At 46.4% G+C, this 20,978-nt stretch overlaps 1 protein-coding gene across 1 annotated transcript in view; it reads left to right on the top strand.

The window, feature by feature from the left end:
* The window catches only part of LOC123802086 (uncharacterized), a 147,929-nt gene extending 129,288 nt beyond the window's left edge, over positions 1 to 18,641 (top strand). The window contains exon 7 of the mRNA XM_045812496.2: positions 18,264 to 18,641. Coding sequence (XP_045668452.2) covers positions 18,264 to 18,572 — 309 coding nt within the window. The 3' untranslated portion in view covers positions 18,573 to 18,641. The remainder of the gene's footprint in view (positions 1 to 18,263) is intronic.
* Positions 18,642 to 20,978: the final 2,337 nt, after the last annotated feature.

Genomic DNA, 20,978 nt, shown 5'->3' with positions numbered 1-20,978 from the left:
CCGCTCGCTTGAATGACATCTACAGCACTGTCTTTCCAGGATGCTGGTGGGAAGAGCACCGAAGCTACTCGTGTTATGGCAGAGAAAATACACTTGTTTAGGAGAGAGACACATTATAGGAGCCTGACATTCAATCCTTTGAAACAGAAGCTTTAAAATTCACGTTTGAATTACCTCTCGGAAGAAGGCTTGATCTGGTGCAGATTTCTGCCGCTCCCTGTTCCAATCAGCTGCTGAGCTGGGCTGCTGCCAGATGGATGAGTCTTCTCCCATATGCAAGAGGGCGAAGCATGAGGGTGTTACCAGGAACTGGGACCTGGACGGGCTTGCAGGGCTGGGCACGCAGCCGAGTCACACCCAAGCAGTGGGCGCTTGCCAGCTTCAGGCCTAAGCCATCGCCCCTGAGAGGCTGGGCAGGGTGGCCGGTTTGCTTGCTGATTCTCTTGTTTCCCAGGGCAACGGGCTGGAGCAGACTGTGGTCACCCGTGGGAATTCTCCTCCTGAGTCAGCCGGGCCTGCAGTGCCCAGGGTGCGGCCGTGTGGGCCCCTCACAGATGCCTTTTATCACAGAGGATGTCACTGTGCCGTTGTGGGTTGAAGACTGGAGCTGCAGGCCAGAAGCTGCTGGTTTGGAGCCAGAGTAGGTCCCTGGAAAGGGTCAACTTTTAGGACTTTCCATCAGGCTGCCGCTGCTTGTATGAAGTGCTTAAGATGGGGGGACATTTCAAGACCCTTAGTATATCTGTGCATGACCATCAGTCTCTTTCTAGAGACTAGAGACCCTGGCTCTAGGATCAGCTCTGATGGGTTATATAAATTGGGAAGATTGCTTTCTCTCTTCCAGGCCTTCGTGGCCTCATCTGGAAAATTAAAATAACTCCTGCCCTACCTGTATCACTGGATTGTGCTGAGAGCCAAAGGACATGATAAGTACAAAAATGGTCCCTATATGGCAAGGTGTTGCCCAAAAGCAAGGAGCCAGCCCTGCCACGCAGCTGCATCTTAGCCCCGGCTCCTTCTAGGTGCTCTCCTGTTCCAAGAGTCTCTTGGAGAGCTGGGGGTTGATTTCATTAAGAGAGATGGCTGGATTTCTGATCTGAGACACCAGTGGGGGTCTCCAAAAGGAAGGTACACCTCGGAGAGCCGGTGCTAGAGGCCATGGAGTCCAGCCACCCCTGCCCAGTCTGGGAGCCTCCCCCCATTTCCATCCTTCGTGGACTAGGCTCTCATTTTATTGAGGGGGGGAAAGGAAGGTTTCCTTACTCAGTGTATCTCAGTCTTCCACGGTGCTTTTAATGAGCTCTTCCGTTATGGGGGCCCCCATATGTGAGGGGCACCCTTAGAGTGAAGGGTTCCTTGGGATGGTGAACCGTTGTACCGACAGAGAATGGAAGAGGAGCCAGAGGCCCGGCTAGGTTAAAGCTCAGCACAGGAAGGACCGCAGTGAGGTGGAGAGGGGACGGGGAGAAGAATGGCACCTAGGCTGGGCCCAATCTCCTTCCCACGGATTTTTGGCAGGAACAACGCAAACTCTTTGGCTGATTTTGGGGGCTGCACTCTTGTTCTTTGTGCACTGAGATACAGCTGCTGTTGCACCAGGACAGGCTACGGATGGTTGCACGATGGCAGACAGGAGTAAGGTCTCGTGCCCGGGAGCTCTGTGCTCAGTTCCAACCAGAGTATGGCTCTGGGACATTGGCCAAGAGAGTGACAGACTAGAGCTCACATCACAGAAAGTAAAGAGATGTTTAGTTTGGAGCATTAGACTAGTCTTCGTATTCTTGAGGACCTGACAGAGAGAAAGGTAGCCAACTCTGTTAAGTCCCCAACTATTCCCCCCTCCCCTACTCTCCAGCGCAAAAATTTGGCTCGTTATAAGAAAGAACTTTCTGTAAGTCAAGATACATTACAGTGGGTGAAGCAGAATCTGGCCAGTCACCTGCAGGAGCCCGTGGGGTGATGCAGAGATAGGATGGGGGTTGACCTTAGTCATCTCCCTCCAGGTCCTAGAGGCTGTGATCCCAAGGACTGATTGTGCAGACTTACAACCCTGATCTACATCCTGCCCCCGCAGCAGTGCTCCCAGAGCTTTCTCCGTGATGCAAATAGCCTTTAGGACTGTTATTCTGGATCTTTCTCAATAGCAATAAGCCTTTGAGGTGCTGGAAAGGTCCACTTCCCTCTGGGAGGGGAGGATGCCCCACATTTGTCATTCTGGCTTTTGACTGGCCCCCCTTTTTCATGTTTCTTGTTCCTTCTTTATTCTCGATGTGTTGCTCTTGGCACAAGAATTTGTGTGGATTTGTTCATAACAATTACCCTCTGCCTTGAGAAGCATGTGGAATGTTTTAGGGATATTTTTACAAAGTCTTGGGCCATATTTTTTATGGTTGGAAATTAACCAGAGAACTGCAAAAATACAGGCTTGCTTACTCAGCTTTACATCTCCAGGATGAGTCCTTCCTGCCTCCTCCTTCTGTGTTCTAGATCTTTGTGCCATATGGACTTCTTGGACCAGATCCTTCTTCTCTGATAGGACTTTGGGGTTCCTCGCAGCTCTGTATTTTTATTGTCAAGTCTTCTGGTCCTCTTCTCACCTCCTAGATCCTGTCATTCTCCTTTCGCACTTCAGTCCTTGCCTCTCCCCGCACCCCATATTTCTTCCATCTTAGAAATCCTTGCTCTTTGAGCTGAAGTACCTGGTCAGCCCAGTGTTCACACCTGCTTCCTGTAAGGTCTCATGGAGATCACGACTACTGGCTGCGGTCGAGGTGGGTGGCCTTCCGTTCCTTTCGAAATGCTATTAGCCATTCAGACTACCATTCATCTTGAGAAATGAACTCACAGGATAAACTCCAGCAAACATCCTTTTGCTCGGCCATGGTTGTAGAGTCCTGAGCTGTCTTCACCTTTTAATCATTTTGATCATTCCTTGCAGACCCTCACCTAAAGATGGTTCTGGTACCTTTCATTTTCAAATTTAAGGTGCTAAAGCCTGAGGAAAACTGTTTGAATCTTGAACGTGATCCCACAGCGTCGTTTTTGTTGCCCCCTGACCCCACAGTAACCGGGCATGGACTCTGCAATGGGCGTCGGGGTAGTCACCAAGGACAAGGGAATCAATGTGACAGCTTCCTGCTGTCAGGCACTCAGTGTCTAGCCAAGGAGACTATCTCTGGTGACCAAACAAGGTGAAGCGGGTGCACTGAGGAGGAAGGCTCCAAATCTGCTTGGGTAGCCTTGGTACAGGGGCAGTGAGGAAGGCTGTTCAGCTCCGAAGGTGAAATCTCAGGCGGGTCTTAAAGGACGTGAGTCAAACGTGGCTAGGAAGACAGAGCTATTATGGGCAAGGAACAGCAATAAGAAAAGCAAGGGGTTGTGAGAAGAATGGTATGTTTGGGGATCAAAGGGCAGTTGGGTGTAAGTAGATGGAGTGGAGGGGATGGAAGTGACTGGAGGGGAGGAGGAGAGACTGGGGTGTCCTCTTAGAGAGTTCTCATGGCAGGCGCCATGTGATGTTTGGACAACGATGATGAGAATCATTGACTGTCGCCCCCCACCCCCACCACCATGATCTTTCTGCGGGGCGCTCCTGCCCACCAACTCACTGTGAGATGCTCTGACGGATCTGCCCAAGTGTGTGTGTTTCTGGCTGCAAAATGAAGGACGGACAGGAAGAGCGAGGGACCTGTCACGAGAGATGCCGTTCGGACTGTGTGATAATCCAGGTGAGAACGGTCTGAGTGTCCCTGAAACCAGCAGCCTCTGCCTCATGGGCTGTGTGTCATCGCTGCCCCACCACGCCCCATGACAAGTGCCGAAGCTGGTGTCCAGGCCACCCGCTGGCTTGACTCCTGGCCTCTACGGTCACCCCTCACCTCCCTTACCAGAACTCATTCTCTCGTTTGGAGGGGCCCTGACTGGGGCTGCGTCACCCACCCTGTCTGGGGCACTCCTCACAGGACACGCGTGCCAGAGACATGGCAGGAGGAAATGCTTACAGGGAGACAGAGGTTCTCTGTGTCTCAGCCGGGTTGGGGTCAGTCTACCATTTCCTTGATCTCAAATGCAGTCCTTGTGGTCTTCCTTGTGTGAGGAAGTGGGTTCATGTGGGCTAGGAAGACCTGGCTCCGTTTCTGTGAACTCGAAGGCTTCGTGCTCACGGCATGGGGCTTCAGACATGTTTCTGAAGGCCTATTGGCTGTCCCTGGGCAGGTTCGTGAATTACCTGACCCAGCCGCACATCTGCTAATGTCATCCTCAGGAGCGCTGGAAGCTCCTGGGTACCCTGCCAGGTTCCACCTCCCAGCGAGGGCCTGTCATCCCAGCCCTGCCCTCTACACTTGGCTTCCAAAGCCTTAGAGCAGTGTTGGCCGGAATGTTCTAGGTCTTTCTGCAGCCAGATCTCACGGCGGTCAAAAACCTTTGGGAAGACCCCAGGTTGAGCAATGCTAAGTAGCTTAATTTACTGCAGGCCTTCTCAGACTCTCTAATTTGCTAATATGTATACTGTGAGTCTCCCAGAGAGGGTAGGAGTAGGAATGGTCCATTTCCCACACTTAATTTGCCCAAGGCACTGCCTCATGGCCCACTCCTTGCCATTGGAGAGGCCTTTCCCCTGGGGAAAAGGAGCTCAACCGGGGGCCCAGCCTTGTCTGGAGTGATTCCGAGGGCAGCTAAACTTTATCTCCGAGACTTTGGGGAGATTCATAATCAGGGTCAGCATTGTCCCAGTTTGCCTGGGGCGGTCCCGGCTTATCCGGGTTGTCCCAGTATAATTCTTATAGATGCCCCCCCACTTTGACTCTCAGAAGTGTCCCGATTTGGGGACTATATTATGAATTCACCTTGCAGGCCCCAGAGCCCAGCCACTTGGCATTGGGGAGGTCACTGTCAGGCTTGCCTTTGCCCATATAACATAATCTCATGTCACCCTCTGACTCACCACTAGCTTTCTGACAACCTCCGATACTTGCCAGTGGGTCCCAAATTCTTTCTCTTTTATCCAGCCACCGTTTTCAGCCTTGCCATCTCAGAAGTGGTCCTGCCAGGGGGAGCTGACGGAAGCTCAGCGCCCCTGCGAGAGGCGGACCTCTGGGTCAGGGTGCCCTCCACGGTGCGTCCCTTCAGTGGTGGCACTGCGGGGCCTCCTTGGCCTGTGAACTTTTGCACTCTGCGTCTGCAGGTGTGTTGCTGAACTGTGTGTGTCATTCTTTCTCGTCTCCTTTGTATTCCTGCTACTGAAACAGCCCCCTTCCTGCCGTCAGAAGCTCTGAAGGAATTTGTGGTGGAAAATATCAAGAAACCATTCCCATTTAGGGGATGAAAGACATAAAAGGAAAAAGGCCAAGTGGGCAAAGCAGGAACCAAGTAGCTGATGAATTAGGGAGATTATAGGATTTCTCGAGAAAAAGGAAAGAATTAGAAATTTTCTTGATTCTTTCGGAGGGGCCATGAATGGCCTGTAGGATTTGATTTCCACTTTGGTTCACTTTGGTCTTTCTTTTGGTTACTTTCGTTGACAAATTCATTTTCAAAATGTTTGATGCTTGGCTTTCCAAGATTCTTTAGCTAGACACTCAGAGTGGAAAGAGGACCTTTTTAAAAGAAATGCTTTCCTTTTTATTTAACAAAGTAAACAGTGAGGAGCATCTTTAATATTTGCAAAAGCTTCAAAAAAATCTCACCAGTTAGAGACACAAGAGGGGACTAGTCATCAGGGCTGGGATCTCTCTTCTATTATGGGATGGCTTGGGATTTAAATCCTATATACCTGAGTTTTATCTGGTTGCAAATGTCCCAAACAATAGGGTTTCCACAGTTTCTTCATGGATATTTTGTTTAATATTCTCAAAGATGTCTGGGACGCACTCTTGACACCCTGTCTTTTCCTCAAAAAAAAAAAAAGTAACTATTTTGTCTTTATTTATTTATTTATTTATTTATTTTTTAAAGATTTTATTTATTTATTTGACAGAGATAGAGACAGCCAGCGAGAGAGGCAACAGGAGCCCGATGTGGGGTTTGATACCATAACGCCAGGATCAGGCCCTGAGCCGAAGGCAGACGCTTAACAACTGCGCCACCCAGGCGCCCCCTATTTTGTCTTTAAATTTAATCCTTTTAAAAACTGCTCAAGTTGCCAGAAACTAATATAACACCGTATGTTAATTATACTTGAATTTAAAAAAATTAATTTAAAAAATGGTTCCAATTATAGATCTTAAAAATTAACTGCTCTTTTTTGGATAACCATGTTGGCATCCCCACCTCCTTCCCCCATCCTCCCCCAACTCAAGGGCATAGTTTTGCTTTCCCTTTTTTTGAACATACGGAAGAAGTATTATTTTTTCTCTTAATTCTTTTGAAGGTATTATTTGTCTTTTATACTGTCATCTAGGCTTCTCTTACATGTGTGTGTTTATAGCAATTTTTAATTGGCCTAAATACCATCATTTTCAGCTTATCTACCTGTTGTAGAGTCTTCACGATGATTTTCTCTGGTCAAACCAAACCAAACTAAACACAAATCGAATCAGAACCCACTCTAAACAAGACAACAAAACCATCCCTGTGGTTCTCAGGCGATAACTAAAGTTATTTCTTCCTGTGTGTGTGTTTTTTTAAATATACCTGTTCACACATATACATATGGCATGTAGACATGTATGAGTGTATATTTATCAGATTTCATTTCAAATTTTACTTCAAAAGATGCTTCAGTCCTATTAGGTAAATCTTGACTGAAAAAATTTTAAAAAATATGTGTACCTAGACATTCGTATCAAATCTTGATTCCACAAGCTCCACCTTATTTCGTTGATGTTATTTTTAAGAGAGAAGGCCATTTAATTAAAAAAATTCTTCTTTTCTTTCTTTCCTTCCTTGCTCCCTGCCCCCACCCCTGCGATTGTCTCCTAGGACCAGGAAGTTTATATGTCAACAGAAGCCGTAATCAGACCCCTGACCTCCTCTGGGCTTTCAACCCAGTGTTTCCACAGAGGGATTAACCCCAAATACCAACTTGCTCTCAGAGGCAAAATTGTTCCCGAGGCGGGCATCACCAAAGGGTTTTCTTCTCTCGGGGCTTTCACATCCACCCTGCAAATAAGGTCTTCTCAAAGGGAGGCTTAAAGGCAGCCGCTGGAAAGCAAATTGCCGGGCAGGCTGGAGCCGGGAGGGCTGCTCAGAAGGCTCTGGGCCCTCGAGAGCCTAGTCTGTCCTTCCCTGCCCTCGCAGTGGTCATAACCTTCCAGATCCTGGGGTGCTATGGGAAAGGGCCTGGCCGCCCGGTCGGATAGTACATGGCCCCGTGAGTGTCTGTGTGTGTGTGTGTGTGTGTGTGTGTGTGTGCTCCCATCTTTAGATTTACACACAAGGAGTCCTGCAGATGATGGGCTCAGGGCATCCGGGGGGGACGCAGGCAGGGAGGGGGCTCTGGGGGTGCGTGGGGATCAAGAGTTCCTTCTCAGGGGAGCTGTGAGCAATAAGAGCCGGGCCTGTTGTGAACCACAGCTGTGTGCCTACCTGGGAACGTTTGCAAGTCGTTCTGTTTTATTCTTCGCTGCAAGCCTTAGAATGTCCACTGAGGAGGGAACGCTTTGAACCGGGCATCAAGCTCTGGGCCGGATTCCAAGTCCGCTCTAAAAACAGTCGGAGCTACCCCCGGTCCCCTACTTGAGGGGCCGAATGGCTGAGAGCATGGCTCCCCACTTCTGCGCCGTCCCCCATGCTGTCAGCACTCCCCGCTCCAAGCCAAGGCACCCACAAAGGCAAAGCGCTTTTCTGATGGCAGGACATCCTCTCCCCACCCAGACCCCCAGCAATTTCTCCCCAGAGAGACAAAGCATCTTTATTTTAAAGGCTCCACGTAGCATGTCCAGAAATTTCTCCTGTTATTAAGGAGGGGGTGGGGCGGGGAAAGAGCCGATGAAGCTACTTACTTAATGGCTCCTAACAGCTGTGGAAAGTTTGATGCAGCAGGAGCACCCAGACAGAAAATTAAAAAACTAATAAAGTCCTCAGTGTGGGGGCGCTGGCATCAGGACAGCTTTACTTCTCCAGACACCTAATAAAGAGACATTCCGGGACACTCACTCATAAGGGGAGTCTGCAGGGGTCACGGAGAACAGTGGAAAGCGAGCCATGGAAACATAGCAGTCACTCACATCGCCGCGGGGAAGGTTCGTTTGCTTCTCCTCTTTTTCCCCCCTTTTCTCCATTTTAGAAAAATGACAGGGTGCTTAGGACCAAAAGGAAGACAAGAAAGAAAGAAAGAAAGAAAGAAAGAAAGAAAGAAAGAAAGAAAGAAAGAAAGAAAGAAAGAAGAAAGAAAGAAGAAAGAAAGAAAAGAAGAAAGAAAGAAAGAAGGAAGGAAAGAAAGAAAGAAAAAGAGAGAAAAGAAAAAAGAAGGAAGGAAGGAAGGGAAGAAAGAAAGAAGATGAAAGAAAGAAGAGAAAGAAAGAAAAGAAAGAAAAGAAAGGAAAGGAAGGAAGACAGAAAGGAAGGAAGGAAGAGGAAAAAGGAAACAGGAGGCCCACTCTGGGAGCCCTGGTGTCTAAACCTCACTTTTATGGACAGAATGAGCATGAAACTGATGTTTGTCATTCTAGGCATTAGAGGGACAAGAGGTGATGGTCACCTTGGAGGGACCCATTGACACCGGGAGGGAGGTGGCTTGGCTTCTGCAGGAAGCAGAGAAACGGGGTTTGGGGGATCGAGGTTTATCCAGCTGGATTTTATGAAGCACCCCCCTCATGGCCGTTTTCTCCGTGGGTGTTTCCACTGCCATTGCTTTGTCATTTTGGCTCCGAGTGTCTTGGGGTCTGCTAGATTTGGGGGCAGTTGGTTGAAACGTCTGGCTTTAAGGGACATTTATGTTATTCTGTCTTCAGTCCCAAGTCAGGCTGTGTGTATCTGAAGAAAAAAGAAACGGTGAGTTTGGACAAGCAAGGCATCAGTCAGTTGGGGAGCTCTTCCATCGAGCTGGTGGTACCAGGCTTCTCACACAGAGAACGCTCCAGGACAAAAATTGGAATGGAGCAGCCTGTTAGGGAAAGAGAGTAAAGTGAGAGAAGTCAGACAGAGAAAGATAAATACCGTATGATCTCACTTATATGTGGAATCTTAAAAAACTGAACTCATAGAAAACAAAGAACAGATTGGCGGTTGCCAGGGGAAAATGAGTGAAAAAAGAAAAAAGAGAAAGAAAAGATCGTGAAAAGAAAGAGTTGGCTCCATTTTCTGATCTGATACGGATTGCACGTTTTTGAGAAGAGCTTGGGTTGACTCTCCCTGTCTGCACAGTATCCTGGCTGATCCGTGGGCTGGAGACCAGCGGCCCAGCAGTTCCCGGGGATCACCGCTGCCCAGCAGCGGTCACAACTGTGCAGTGTTCCGTTTGCTTTAGAAGAACAGGTTCACGTTGCCCTCATTTGTGCAGTGGCTTTTGCACGCAGGCCCGGAGCTGGTCCTCGCACCCGTTTCCCGAGGACTCCCAGTGTGACGGAAACAGGGCTGGAGAAAAGGGCCGTGGGCCCAGTCCCAGCCGGCTCGGCCACTCCTGGGCAGAGGTTGCTCGGAGGAACCACTTGGCTCCTGTGCGCCTCGGTGTCTTGTTTTGTAGGGGGAAGGGGTGGGAAGGGACGCGCGAGGCCCCTTCCAGCTCCCACATGCTGTGATTCCGTGAGCTTAGAAGGTTGGTCTCCTGGCTCTCCTGTGTCAGCAAGAGTGTTTTTCTTCTGGCTTCTCATGTAATTGTGGCTTGGCAGACACGGAGCGCCAGCCCTTGGGTGTGATGCCGGAGAGACTGGTGGTTATGTGAGTAAAATGAAATATGGGCTTTCGAACTTCTTAAGTCCAGAAACTCCTTCTTGGGCTTTTCTGTTACTTGGGGATTTTTTTCTTAAAAAAAAAAAAAAGTTTTTCTCCTATGAGGACAGTGTCACATTTCAGAAAAGAGAAGTGCTGTCACGGGGGTAGGCATGGGCTGGCTTCTGGTGGGTAAATCTCTCTGAGGGAGGCCTGGGAAGTTCTGATTTATTCTGGAAGGATCCGGACCGGTGCTTCTCAAATTTCAAAGTGTTTCAGGAGCACTTGAGGGTCTTGTTAAATCCAGATTCTGATTTAATCAGTGTGGGGTAGGGCATGGGTTTCTGCATTTCCAGTGAGCTCTCCGGAGCTGTTACTGCTGGCCCATGGGCGACACTGTAGACCTTCCCGGGAGTTCCTCCGGAGAGCCACAGATCTCACGGGCCGGGAACACTGCAGCCAGGGCCTCCATATTGGCGCTCTTCAGGCCTCTGGGTTTAGCTGAAGCCCAGAATAAACCTGCAAGGTCAACAGTTAACACAGAGCTTCCTGTCCCTCTGGAAGGTTGGTCTGCCACGCTGGCTGAGAAGCAGTCTTTATGTAGGTTTTCCCTTTGGCCTCCTGACCCTTGAGTAGGGTTTTTTTTCTCCCTCTCTGTTTCCAGCATTAGGAGAAGACAAATTGGACGGTGGGGTGAGGAAGAGCAAGGCGTCAATCAGAGCTACAGTGTAGAATTAAAAGAGCCCTGTACTCTGGCTCATTAACATTGTATTACTTAGCAAGTCTAGAACTAGTGTTTCAGCCAAATAAAGAGATGTAAATCATCTAATACACCTTTCTTAATTGAGCCGCACGCCAGGGGCACTTTCCTAATGGCATTATAGCACCAATTACCTCATTAGGAGAGAAGAGCTGCTTTTACGGCAGGTTTTAGAAATTAAAATGCCGGAGGGATGTCCTTCAGGAGGACTCATCCTGGGCTGAGCTGGGGCCACAAGGGCACAGGATGGCCTGGGGCCTGAAAGCAGGGGGATGATTCCTGTCCGGTCTGCCCCCAGGCTTGGGGACGAGATCTGGATTCACTCTTCACTTGTTCGTTGCTCAAGAGTGTAAGCCCCAGGGGCTCCCCTGCTTGAGTCCAAGTGACATTTCGCTGGGGAGGCTTTTGAGGAACTCGGGTTCCAGGGCCCCAGCCTGAGATTCTAACCCAGGAAGTCTGGCTGGGCTCCAGCCAAACCATGCTGGTAATAAGGTCCCCAGGCGGGAAGCTGGCAGATGCTATTTCTTCTGTAGAAATTGTAGAAAGGGTCCCAGCGACTTCGTCCAAAACCCAGCTGAGCGTATGCAGTTCCTCCATCACCTGGGGATTTCATCTTTCCAAGGAACAGATAAGATTTGCATGGGTTTGCTTCTTCAGACACAACGCAGCCATTTTTTTTCCCCTCTCTGCCCGCCTGACGTGCTGGGTTGGTGTGTGTGGTTGAGTGGCAGGGCAGGGTGGGTTTGACGGTGAGTTTGGATGCTTACTGGCTGTGTGAGATCAGAGAGGTCATTGTGCCCTTGGGGCTCCAGTTTCTTCAACCCGAACAGGGGAATGGTCAAGTGGGAACTGTACATTGTGAGGACGTGCTATTGATCAAGATGCCAATTGTCTTTTGGCAACTTCGTTCTCTTCTCTGTGAAAAGAGAATGTTGCACTCAAATACAAATTCGGGGAGTCTAGGTAGCAAGGGGGCTTCTCTTTCTGGCAGCTTTACATGTTTTCCTGCCCCGTGGTAACAAGAACTTGAACGTCCAGATTTTTATGTAAATATTGAATTTATAGCAATGGTTTTGTAGAGTGTTCCAGTTTCCTGGGTTGATGATTAATGTGGTTTTCTCAGAGTGAGTTGTGTCTCTCCTTCTAGTCCTGTTAATGCATGAAGGCTAAATGCTGTTTCTACTTTTCCCTCTACTGACACGCGGAAGAGGCCCCAGATGCGTTCTGTGTTACGCCTTAGGGCAGAAGAAGCACCAGCTGTTGATAGATATGTAGGGGGGCAAAACTGGGCTACAAAATGGAAATTTCCTAATTAGGACCAATTTCCTGATCCAAAACCTTTGTCAGTTTTACATTGTCTACGATGTCATGCGCAGAATTCTCTGTCTGGCTTTCCATGTCTCTGTCATCTGGCTTTCGTGGGCTTTGCTGCTCCTAAATCCTCTGCCAGTAACTTGAATCGTGTGGTTTTAACTGACTTTGGTAATGGTCACTCTCCCATCCACATTTCCAACCCAGATCCTGTTCTACATTTCCAGTAGCCTCCAAAGCATCTCCACTGGGCTATCTTGTCATTATTGCAAATTCGAAATGTCCTCATGTCCATCTATCAACTTTCCCTTCACCTCACTCCTCTTCCTGTCTCTATCATTTCTGTTCGTGGAAGCAGGATCTAGGCCTAGGGAACCAAAACTGGCTTGGAAGACCCTGAAACTCCTTGTTCTATCATCTGATCTTTCACAGGACCCATGGCTTTGAAATATCTCAGAGAAATCTTTTCCAGTTCTTATAGCCCATACCATTTCTTCTTCCTCTAAATCAACGGCGGAAACCTCTCTAGACTTTATAGCTCCTGAGTCTTGCTAGATCTCCCATGTAGAGAATCCTTGTTGGCAGCACATATGCAGATGGGGTTTGTAGACAACATAGGCCAAGTGTCAAATGCACATATGTGATACCAAAGAAGCTTGCGTGTGGTATGCTTTCATTAAGAAAAATACAGCTTCTAGAATGAGCAAAGTTATTGTCCCAATCAACTCTACACTGATTGAAACATACCTGGGGTGCTTCCTCACTTACTGTTATATTACTGTATGTATATTGCCTTTCTGAGCCGTCATGTCAAAGACATGGTCTTAAAGGTTCCTGTTACTATTACATTTCTATCAATTTTCCTCTGAATGCCTAAGAATTCTTGTTTTATTTATTTTTATTGTATATTATGTGGCATATAAAGGTTCATGACAGTTATGTTTTCTTTATGAGTTGCTCACCTTGTCAGGATTTATCTAAATTTCATGTAAGCTTTTCATTTAAGTCCTACTTGGATGGAAAACATTGTGATTCTGATTTCTCTATAGATTAGGTGTTTACATGTATGATATATTTGCTAGCTTACCTTTCCTTATTCTGATACTTTCCTTTCTTTGTTCCAGGTGCTGTCTTGGGATAGCATATTGGTAGATTTAGTTTTTCAAATATAGGAGTTTAAGCCATCTATATTTATTGTCATGGTTACTCTGTTAGTTTTTACTTAAGTCAAGTTGCTTATGCTTTCTGTTTTTTAAAGTACTTTGTGCTCTTTGCTTATTTATTATTTATTTATTTATTTTTTGCAATGTCATTTGTTTTTTCTTTTCCCTTTTTCCCAGTAGTGATAGGGAATGTACAGGTCCTATTTTTAAATTCTATATGAATTACCTTGATAATTTAAAACATATATATAGGAACCTGCACTTTTCCAATCACTGATTTTAAAAAATTCTACCTATCAACTGTCTCCTATGTAAGGTTAAGAAACAAACACACTGTTATTTCCCCTTTCTACACTATTTCACTCAGTTCCCTATTTTTATTTATTTAATCTGGCATTTTAGACCCAGGTATTACTTTTTTCTTCCAACATATTGTTTTATAAAAATTTTCAAACTACAGAAAGGTTGGGAGAAATCTACAGTGAACACTCATATACCCAGCATCTCATTTCCACTATTACCATTCTGTTTTGCTTGCTTTATCATGTATCTATCCATTCAACCCAACTTTTTAAAAAAATGTATTTTGAAGTAAATTGAAGATGTTGGAGTACTTTCCCCTAAATACATCAGCACAAATATCATTAACCAGAGTTTAATAATTGCTTGCAGATTTTCCCCCCTTTGAGGTGAAATTTACAAACAATAAAAGAAGTGTATATTCACTGAATTTTGATGACTGTGTACCTGGTGTTATTTTTTAACATTATTTTCTTTTAAAATAATTATTGTTTATATTTAAAAACTTGTTTACAATGATACTTTTAAAATTACTTAGATTGGTATATGTAATTGCTTTTAGTCATCATCTTTGGGGGTCCATTCCATCAAAACTTCTCCATTCTTATTTTGATTCATTTCTCAATTGGCGGGAGTATGACTTAAGTATTTTTTTCAAAAAGGATGTGAGAGATGTACTTTTTAGGAGTCTCCACGTAGCTGAAAATTTTCCTACCTTTTCTTTAGACATGAATGACAACTTGGATGAATTTAGAATTCATGACTTGCAACTTTTACATTCAAAACTATAGTTGTGTCACTGTTGTCATCGGATGTTTGTTATAGGACTGAGGGCTAGCCTGTTTTTTTGTTTTGTTTTTTTCCTGCCTGGATAATTGTGAAATTCTTCTCTTGTTCTTGAACTTGAATGTATCTTGTAGTTGAAGTCTTTGAGGTAATTTTGCTGGGTACTCAGTGAGATCTTTTGATCTGCAAATATGCATGTTTTATTCAGTTATGGCAGAGGTTGGTAGTGGTCCTCCAAATCCATATTTTCCTTCTTACTAACATAATTCTTGATTTTCATGCGGGCACATGGCTGCTTGGAATAGAAATTATATTGCCCAGACTGTTTTAAGTTTGGTGTTGCATTTCTGTCACAGGAGACTGATGGATCCTTATGGGTATATGAGCTCAGGAAAGTTTTCTTCTTATATATTTTTATTTATTTTGTTTGTTTAATTCTGTTCTCTCTCTCTTTTTCCCTAGGAGCGTCTCTGATCTATGATTTTTGTGTTATATGTTCTTTACGATAATTTTTCTCTCATCATTTAAATCACCTTGTCTTCTTCCTTCTCATTCCATGGCAGTTTTTCAAATTTCTTTACTGTGCCACTGATTTTGACTTTTTTGCAGTGCCCATTCTATTCTTCATTACTTTAAAAAATTTTTTTTTAATTTTTAAAAAGAGTTTATTTATTTATTTGAGAGAGACAGAGATAGCAACAGAGATAGTGAGAGCACAAGGAGAGGGAGAAGCAGGTCCCCCACTGAACAGGGAGTTGAATAAGGTGCTCCATCCCAGGACCCTGGAATCATGACCTGAGCTGAAGGCAGACGCTTAACCGACTGAGCCACCCAGGTGCCCCTTCTTTATTGGTTTTAATGAAAATTTTAATTAGCTATGGCTTTTTAAGTGTCTTTCATGCTCTTGTAAATTTTACCTCCTCTGAGCCATTACCCTTGTCATTGCTGCCTCTGACCCTTACAAATTCACAATTGCAAGGGTGCCAGTAATGTTTGGTGGGGATCTCATAGGCTCCCTGCCATTTACTTCCTGTAAGCACTGCTGTTTCTTGGGAGGTGGAATTGGGAGATGCCCCTCAGTGTCTTCCTTGACCTGGTCCCATCTGCACCATGTTGGATGGGATGGAACCACACTTTCTACCATGTGGAAGCCATATCGTCCTGTACTTGTCCTTCCTTTCCCAAAAGGCTTTTCTTCTTTATTCTTCTCCGGGTCATTTCAGTGGGGACCTTGTGTAGAAGAAGTTGAACATTTAACTCTCATACTTTTTTACCCAGGATTCTGTAAAAGACATCTTTTAAAGTTCGTCGTATTGTGGGAGTATATATTGTATGCTATAAATTTGTTAAAAAACAGCCCTTGTCTCTGTGGCAGGGGGTAGAAGTGGAAGAGCACAGGACCTAGAGTCCGAAGATGTGTGCATGGGCCCTGACTCAGTTTACCTACACACCATATGGTCCTGCTCATATGCTCTTCAGTTTACTCATCTGTACGGTGAGATTGGATTGAATGAGATCAAGTATTTGAAAGCATTTTTAAGTTTTTAAAAGCTAAAAAAAAAAGTAAGAAATGGCAGTCATTCTTTTGGTGTTCTCTCTCTTTTTCCATCTCATAGGCTGGGCCCATGGTATGGAAGGTATTCAAAAAGTCCTTGTTGGTTAGTTATTTGGAATGAAAGTCCAGAAAATGCTAAAGAATGCCTAAGGAGACAAACAAGAGTGACAGAGTAATTGAATTTATGATTCTGCCTTTTTTGATATTTATTTTTATAAGCTTTCTTTGAACCTGTGCTATTTTCTGCCTAGAAAGTGCCAGATTTTAGGAACCACCTTCATACTTTCTCTCTGATCTCTCCTTCTAACCCTCACTATCTACTTTCCCCAACACTCAAAATTGGTTGTAAAAAGGTGTTCTTTTAAAGACTTTAAAAAAATAAATGTAATTATCTATAGCTCAGTATCACTTTTAAAGTTGTCCCTTGATACTTTCTGGAGGCTGCAAAATATATTTAATTCCCAAACATTCTTGGGAGTCATCCAGTAACTGCAGGCAGGGAGGGAATAGCCAGGGTACAGAGTGCTAGGGGATCGCACCATGAGTTGGCCAGTATCATTTATTATAGGCAATCCAGCAGGTGCGTAAATAACTCCTACTGGGAGGTTTTCCGCTCAGCTTCCCAAAATGGCTCCATTTCAACATCCAGCAGTGACGCTGTATTCTCAGAATTGGATTAGCTAAGCACTGGGCAAGGTAAAATCTACTAGTATGATCCAAAGGAAAGGTTTGCTCCTCCATCAACAGCATTAGTATGAAATAGGCTTTTGTGCATTAAAAATGGTAGGATTCATCAGCTAATTGAAAAATACAGTTGTTTGAAGTTCTTTGAAATGTACAGACATACATTTCATGTTATGTGGTTCCATTCTGTATGTGTGGTTTTTGAGAACTGACTAAGTGTAAGACCCTGCACTGAGTGCTATGGAGGATAAAGAGATGAGTGAGACCACACCTTGGCTTTGGGAGTTCACACATTGCTTGGGAGACAGAGGCATACATATCATCTTATCACAGGACAGAGTGAGAAATCAGAAATGCAAGCAAAATGCTGTTGGGTTAGAGAGAAAAACTTGGAGGTGCCTCTTGGTAGGAAAAGAATTCAAAGTAGGCATTCGTGCATTCATTTATGGCACAATTATTGAATGCCAAGTTGGTTTCATGCACTATACCATGAACACATAAAGGGTCAGTTTTAGTTGTTTAATCATTTACAAAGAATGAAGTTCAACAGGCAGAAGAGGGAAGGGAGGGCATTACAGAGAGCAGGAGTTGAGTTGAGGCGTTGAAGATGCATGGCAAGCCCAAGAAAGGGGGAGGTGCTGGGGCTGGCTCGGAGCCAGGATAAGGGCATGGGAGTGGGGGAGGGGGGAGCTGCAGTGAAGGTAAGGCTGGAAGATAGATCAGGGCAAAACTGCAGAGGTCTCTGAATGCCCAGTAAAGGAACAATGAATTTTACTTTTGAATCACATTTTTATAAATTGAGTCCTTCTAAGTTTACCAAGACTCTTTCCTCTTAGGTGTAGCAGTTGGAAGTCTACTGGCTTGGAATCAGACCAAAATTTGAATGTGAGCTGTGTCATTCATCAAATGAATAACTTTGGACCAGTCACTTAATCTTTCATCTGTGAAAATGGGGTTTGTTGAGATTAAGTGAGAAGAGACAGGTGAAGGCGCCAAGGACATTGCCCACCTTGAGGAAGTACTCCGTAAAGGCTAGCTTCTTCTCCTTCCCTCCCTCCCTTTCCCTCTTCTCCTCCTGTCTTCCCAGAGGAGGGCTTTGATGAAGAATGCATTTCATTAATATCACTGAGTCTCCAGCTTGGTTGCTAAGTTTTTTCTCAACTTTATCCCAGTGGTTCTTAGACCTGAGTGAGCATCAGAATCCTCTGGAAGGTTTGTTAAAACACAGATCGTCTGCCCCCACTCCAGAATTTCTGATTCAGTAGGCCTGGGGTGGAGCCAGACTTCCCTTCTCTTTCCCTTCCCTTCCCTTCCCTTCCCTTCCCTTCCCTTCCCTTCCCTTCCCTTCCCTTCCCTTCCCTTCCCTTCCCTCCCCTTCATCCCCTCCCCTCCCTTCCCTTTCCCTCCTCTCCACTCCTCCTCACCCTTTCTTTCTTTCTTTTCTTTCTTTCTTTCTTTCTTTCTTTCTTTCTTTCTTTCTTTCATTCAGAGAAAGCAGGTGTGTGTGTGTGTGTGTGTGTGTGTGTGTGTGTGTGAGCAGGGGGTGGGGCTGGGGCAAGGGGCAGAGGGAGAGGGAGAGAATCCCAAGCAGACTCTGTGCTGAGCGCAGAGCCTAACACGGCTTGATCCCACGACCCTGATACCATGACCTGAGCCCAAACCAAGGGCTGGACGCTCGACCGACCGAGCCACCCAGGTGCCCCCAGACACTCTGCATTTCTAACGAGTTCCCAGACGCTGCTAATGCTGCCAACGGATCACACTTTGAGGGGCGCAGCTTTAGCATGTTTTACCATGAGGCAGACCCATTGTTTGCTCACCCAACTGCCATCTTTCCTGCCTGCTGAATTGATCTGGTAGCACAGAAAGATTCTTTGCTTTGTCTCTACCTCAGTGCCGGAAGATGTATAATGATGGGTCTACATCGGTCATGGCAATCTCAGCTCCCTTGGCCACTGATCAATCTGAAGATGGGCAGGTGCCCCACGGTGTCCAAAGAGATGCGAGGATGAATTGGCTGAGCAAGACTCACAAGGAGAAGGGCTTCTGCCCCTTGCCCATTTTTCCTGAATGTCTACGTGTTGCAGAAGCTACAGTGGTCGTCTTGGGACCGAGAGATGACAAGCATGAGAAGAGAACCAAAGTGGCAAGGATGTTAAGGCAGAAATACAGAAAGAACCTGGATCTCCTAAGGCATGGCTGAAATTCATACCTTGAACTGCCTACCTTGACTTGTTCTTATGTGAGAAAAATATACTCTTGTTTATTGAAACCACTGTAATTCACTTGTTGTTACTTGCGGATACACTCTTAACTGATACAACCTACTACAGTCCTGTGCTGTTGGTGGCGTAGGTCATGTTGACCCCACGTGATAGATGGAGACCCCGAGGCTCGGGTAAATGAAGGTGACCTACAGTGGCAGAGCTTAGACTGCAGCTCAGGTTCCCTGCTTGTAAGTCCTTGGTATTCTCCAATGACCTATAGCTTCGCCCTTCTAATTAAACCTTCCTACTAATCTATAGATTCTTCTGTTTTCCCTTCTATTAAGGAAGAAGGAATTGGTAAGTCCCTATCTGTTCCGAGCTTTCCTTGTACCTCTGCTGTCAGCCACCTGGCTTCTGATTGTCATTATTCATTATTTAAGTGATTAATTCTGCCCACACTTCCTGAGCGGAGTTCGTCTGGTTTGGCACCTACTCAAAGTTTGGCACACTGAAGTAGGTCGAGGCTAATAAGCTCAGGGCTCTGTCGGAAAGGGCTCACCGTACGGAAATAAAGTTTGCACAGATTGGTGAATTATAACACAGCAATCAGGTGATATACATCTTCTAGGAAAAGAGCAGATAGGAGACCAAAGGTGCGAGGGAGGACTTCTAGCGGGAGAATCACAGAGGGCTTCATGGTGGGGGTGGCCCGTGCACTGGATTGTTAAAGACCCAGTGGGATTTGGGAATTTCGATGGAATCACGGACTGTGGGATGAAATATGGAGGAAACTCTCTCCACTCTGCTTGAGAGGCCAACAAACCCACCTGAGTTGGGAATAATATCAGCCGAGTCAAACCCTGTGATGACGATGTGAAGGGCCTCCAGTACTGGGATTTGTCCCACACAGCTCACTTGCAGAGGCTTGACAATCTTTTGTGCAGAGGTTTGTGTGGAATGGTTTGCACCTTTGCTGGAAGGGGGTTGAGCCATATCCTTCCGAGGGGTGGAGAAAAGCCCAGTTATCTGGCACTTGGGAGAATGTCTGTGGATTCCCTGCTCAGAAAGCTGGTGGGATGTGTTTATACAATGCTGTTTCTTTGGTGATAGCACAAAGGAGACAGGGGGAGAAGGGGGAGGAGGGGGATCAGACAGCAATAGCGCTCAGGACTCGAAACCAGTCCCTTCGACTTGTCCAAATGTACGTCGTGCTCCCCACCCCAAGTTACAAGCAGCTGAATTGAATTAAAAAACAGTCCCTCCTTTGCTGCGACCTGGCCTGCCAAATTCTCAGCTGGCGTGAGTTTTTATAGCTCTGTTATAAACCCCAAAAAGTGAGGCATATAATGGAAACATTGACATAACTTGAACTCCTCGGAGCGGCTTGTGCCACTCTAATTATCCTTATGTTTCATTGGCCCGGTTCTCGGTTCTCCCCTTGCTGCAGCGCCTGGGCCTAACCGTCCAGGGGGCTGGAGGTTTGAAGCTAGGCTTTGCTGGGGAATAATGAGATAGTGTCTGCTGGTGGGAAGCCCCCTGTGCCATACATACTAGCCCCTCCCTTTTCCCTTCCTTCCCTTGTTCTCCCCCCTGCCCCCGGCACCACCTCCCCCAACACCGCCCCCACCCCCCCCCAAAAAAGGCAGAACAGTTCAGTTGGTTGTAAAAATTAATGAGTTCAGATACAGACTTGCCTTATTCCGGTCCGGCTGCGTAACCAGGGCGATTCCGACCAGCATTCTAGACGCTGACATCAGCCCCACGCCCCGGCACAATGCTGCTCCGTTTGATCTCAGAAACAGATCAGGCTCCTGGGCTTTATACATCCTGCTTCCTCCCTACGTAGACTCATTTTACTGCCCACCAGGAGAGCTCATCTCGACTGCTCTCCCCCTGGGCAGCCAACACCAGAGGATCAGGCTGTACAGCTGACTCTTCTTTTACCAGCTGGACACTTTGATCAAGTTTTCCGGGTGCTCTTGGAGGATCCACACCACACAGGTGCTGACAACTGGTGGAGGACGAGGGTGATAATGATTTCACCACTCCCCATTTGCATGGCACTTCGCGATTTTACACGCACATCGTGTTCTTGTCACTGTGGCCCAGGACCACCCCGCAGGGAGGTGGTCCCCCCCTCCCATTTTATAGTTGAGTCTGGGGGAGCCAGTGAGTGGATCACAGACAAGGTCCTTGACACCGAGTCCAGGGCTCATTCCATGGACTCAGGGTGTAGACCTCTTGGTTAGGTGCCAGACAAGGTAGATGTAGTTTCTGTTGATGAACGGAACTGGAAGAAAGCTCCATGGACCCACTTCCTGTCGTGCTAAAGGAGAGGGACAGCGACAAACCCACTGTAGGCTCTTCAAATGTGTATCATGGGGTTCTTCGTCCACCACCGC

This window comes from Ursus americanus, chromosome 4, assembly GCF_024610735.1.
Source record: "Ursus americanus isolate L20-20 chromosome 4, mUrsAme1.1.p, whole genome shotgun sequence".
Lineage (NCBI taxonomy): Eukaryota > Metazoa > Chordata > Mammalia > Carnivora > Ursidae > Ursus > Ursus americanus.
Note: the sequence above shows the minus strand (reverse complement) of the source record. Positions and strands in the feature narration are given on the sequence as shown.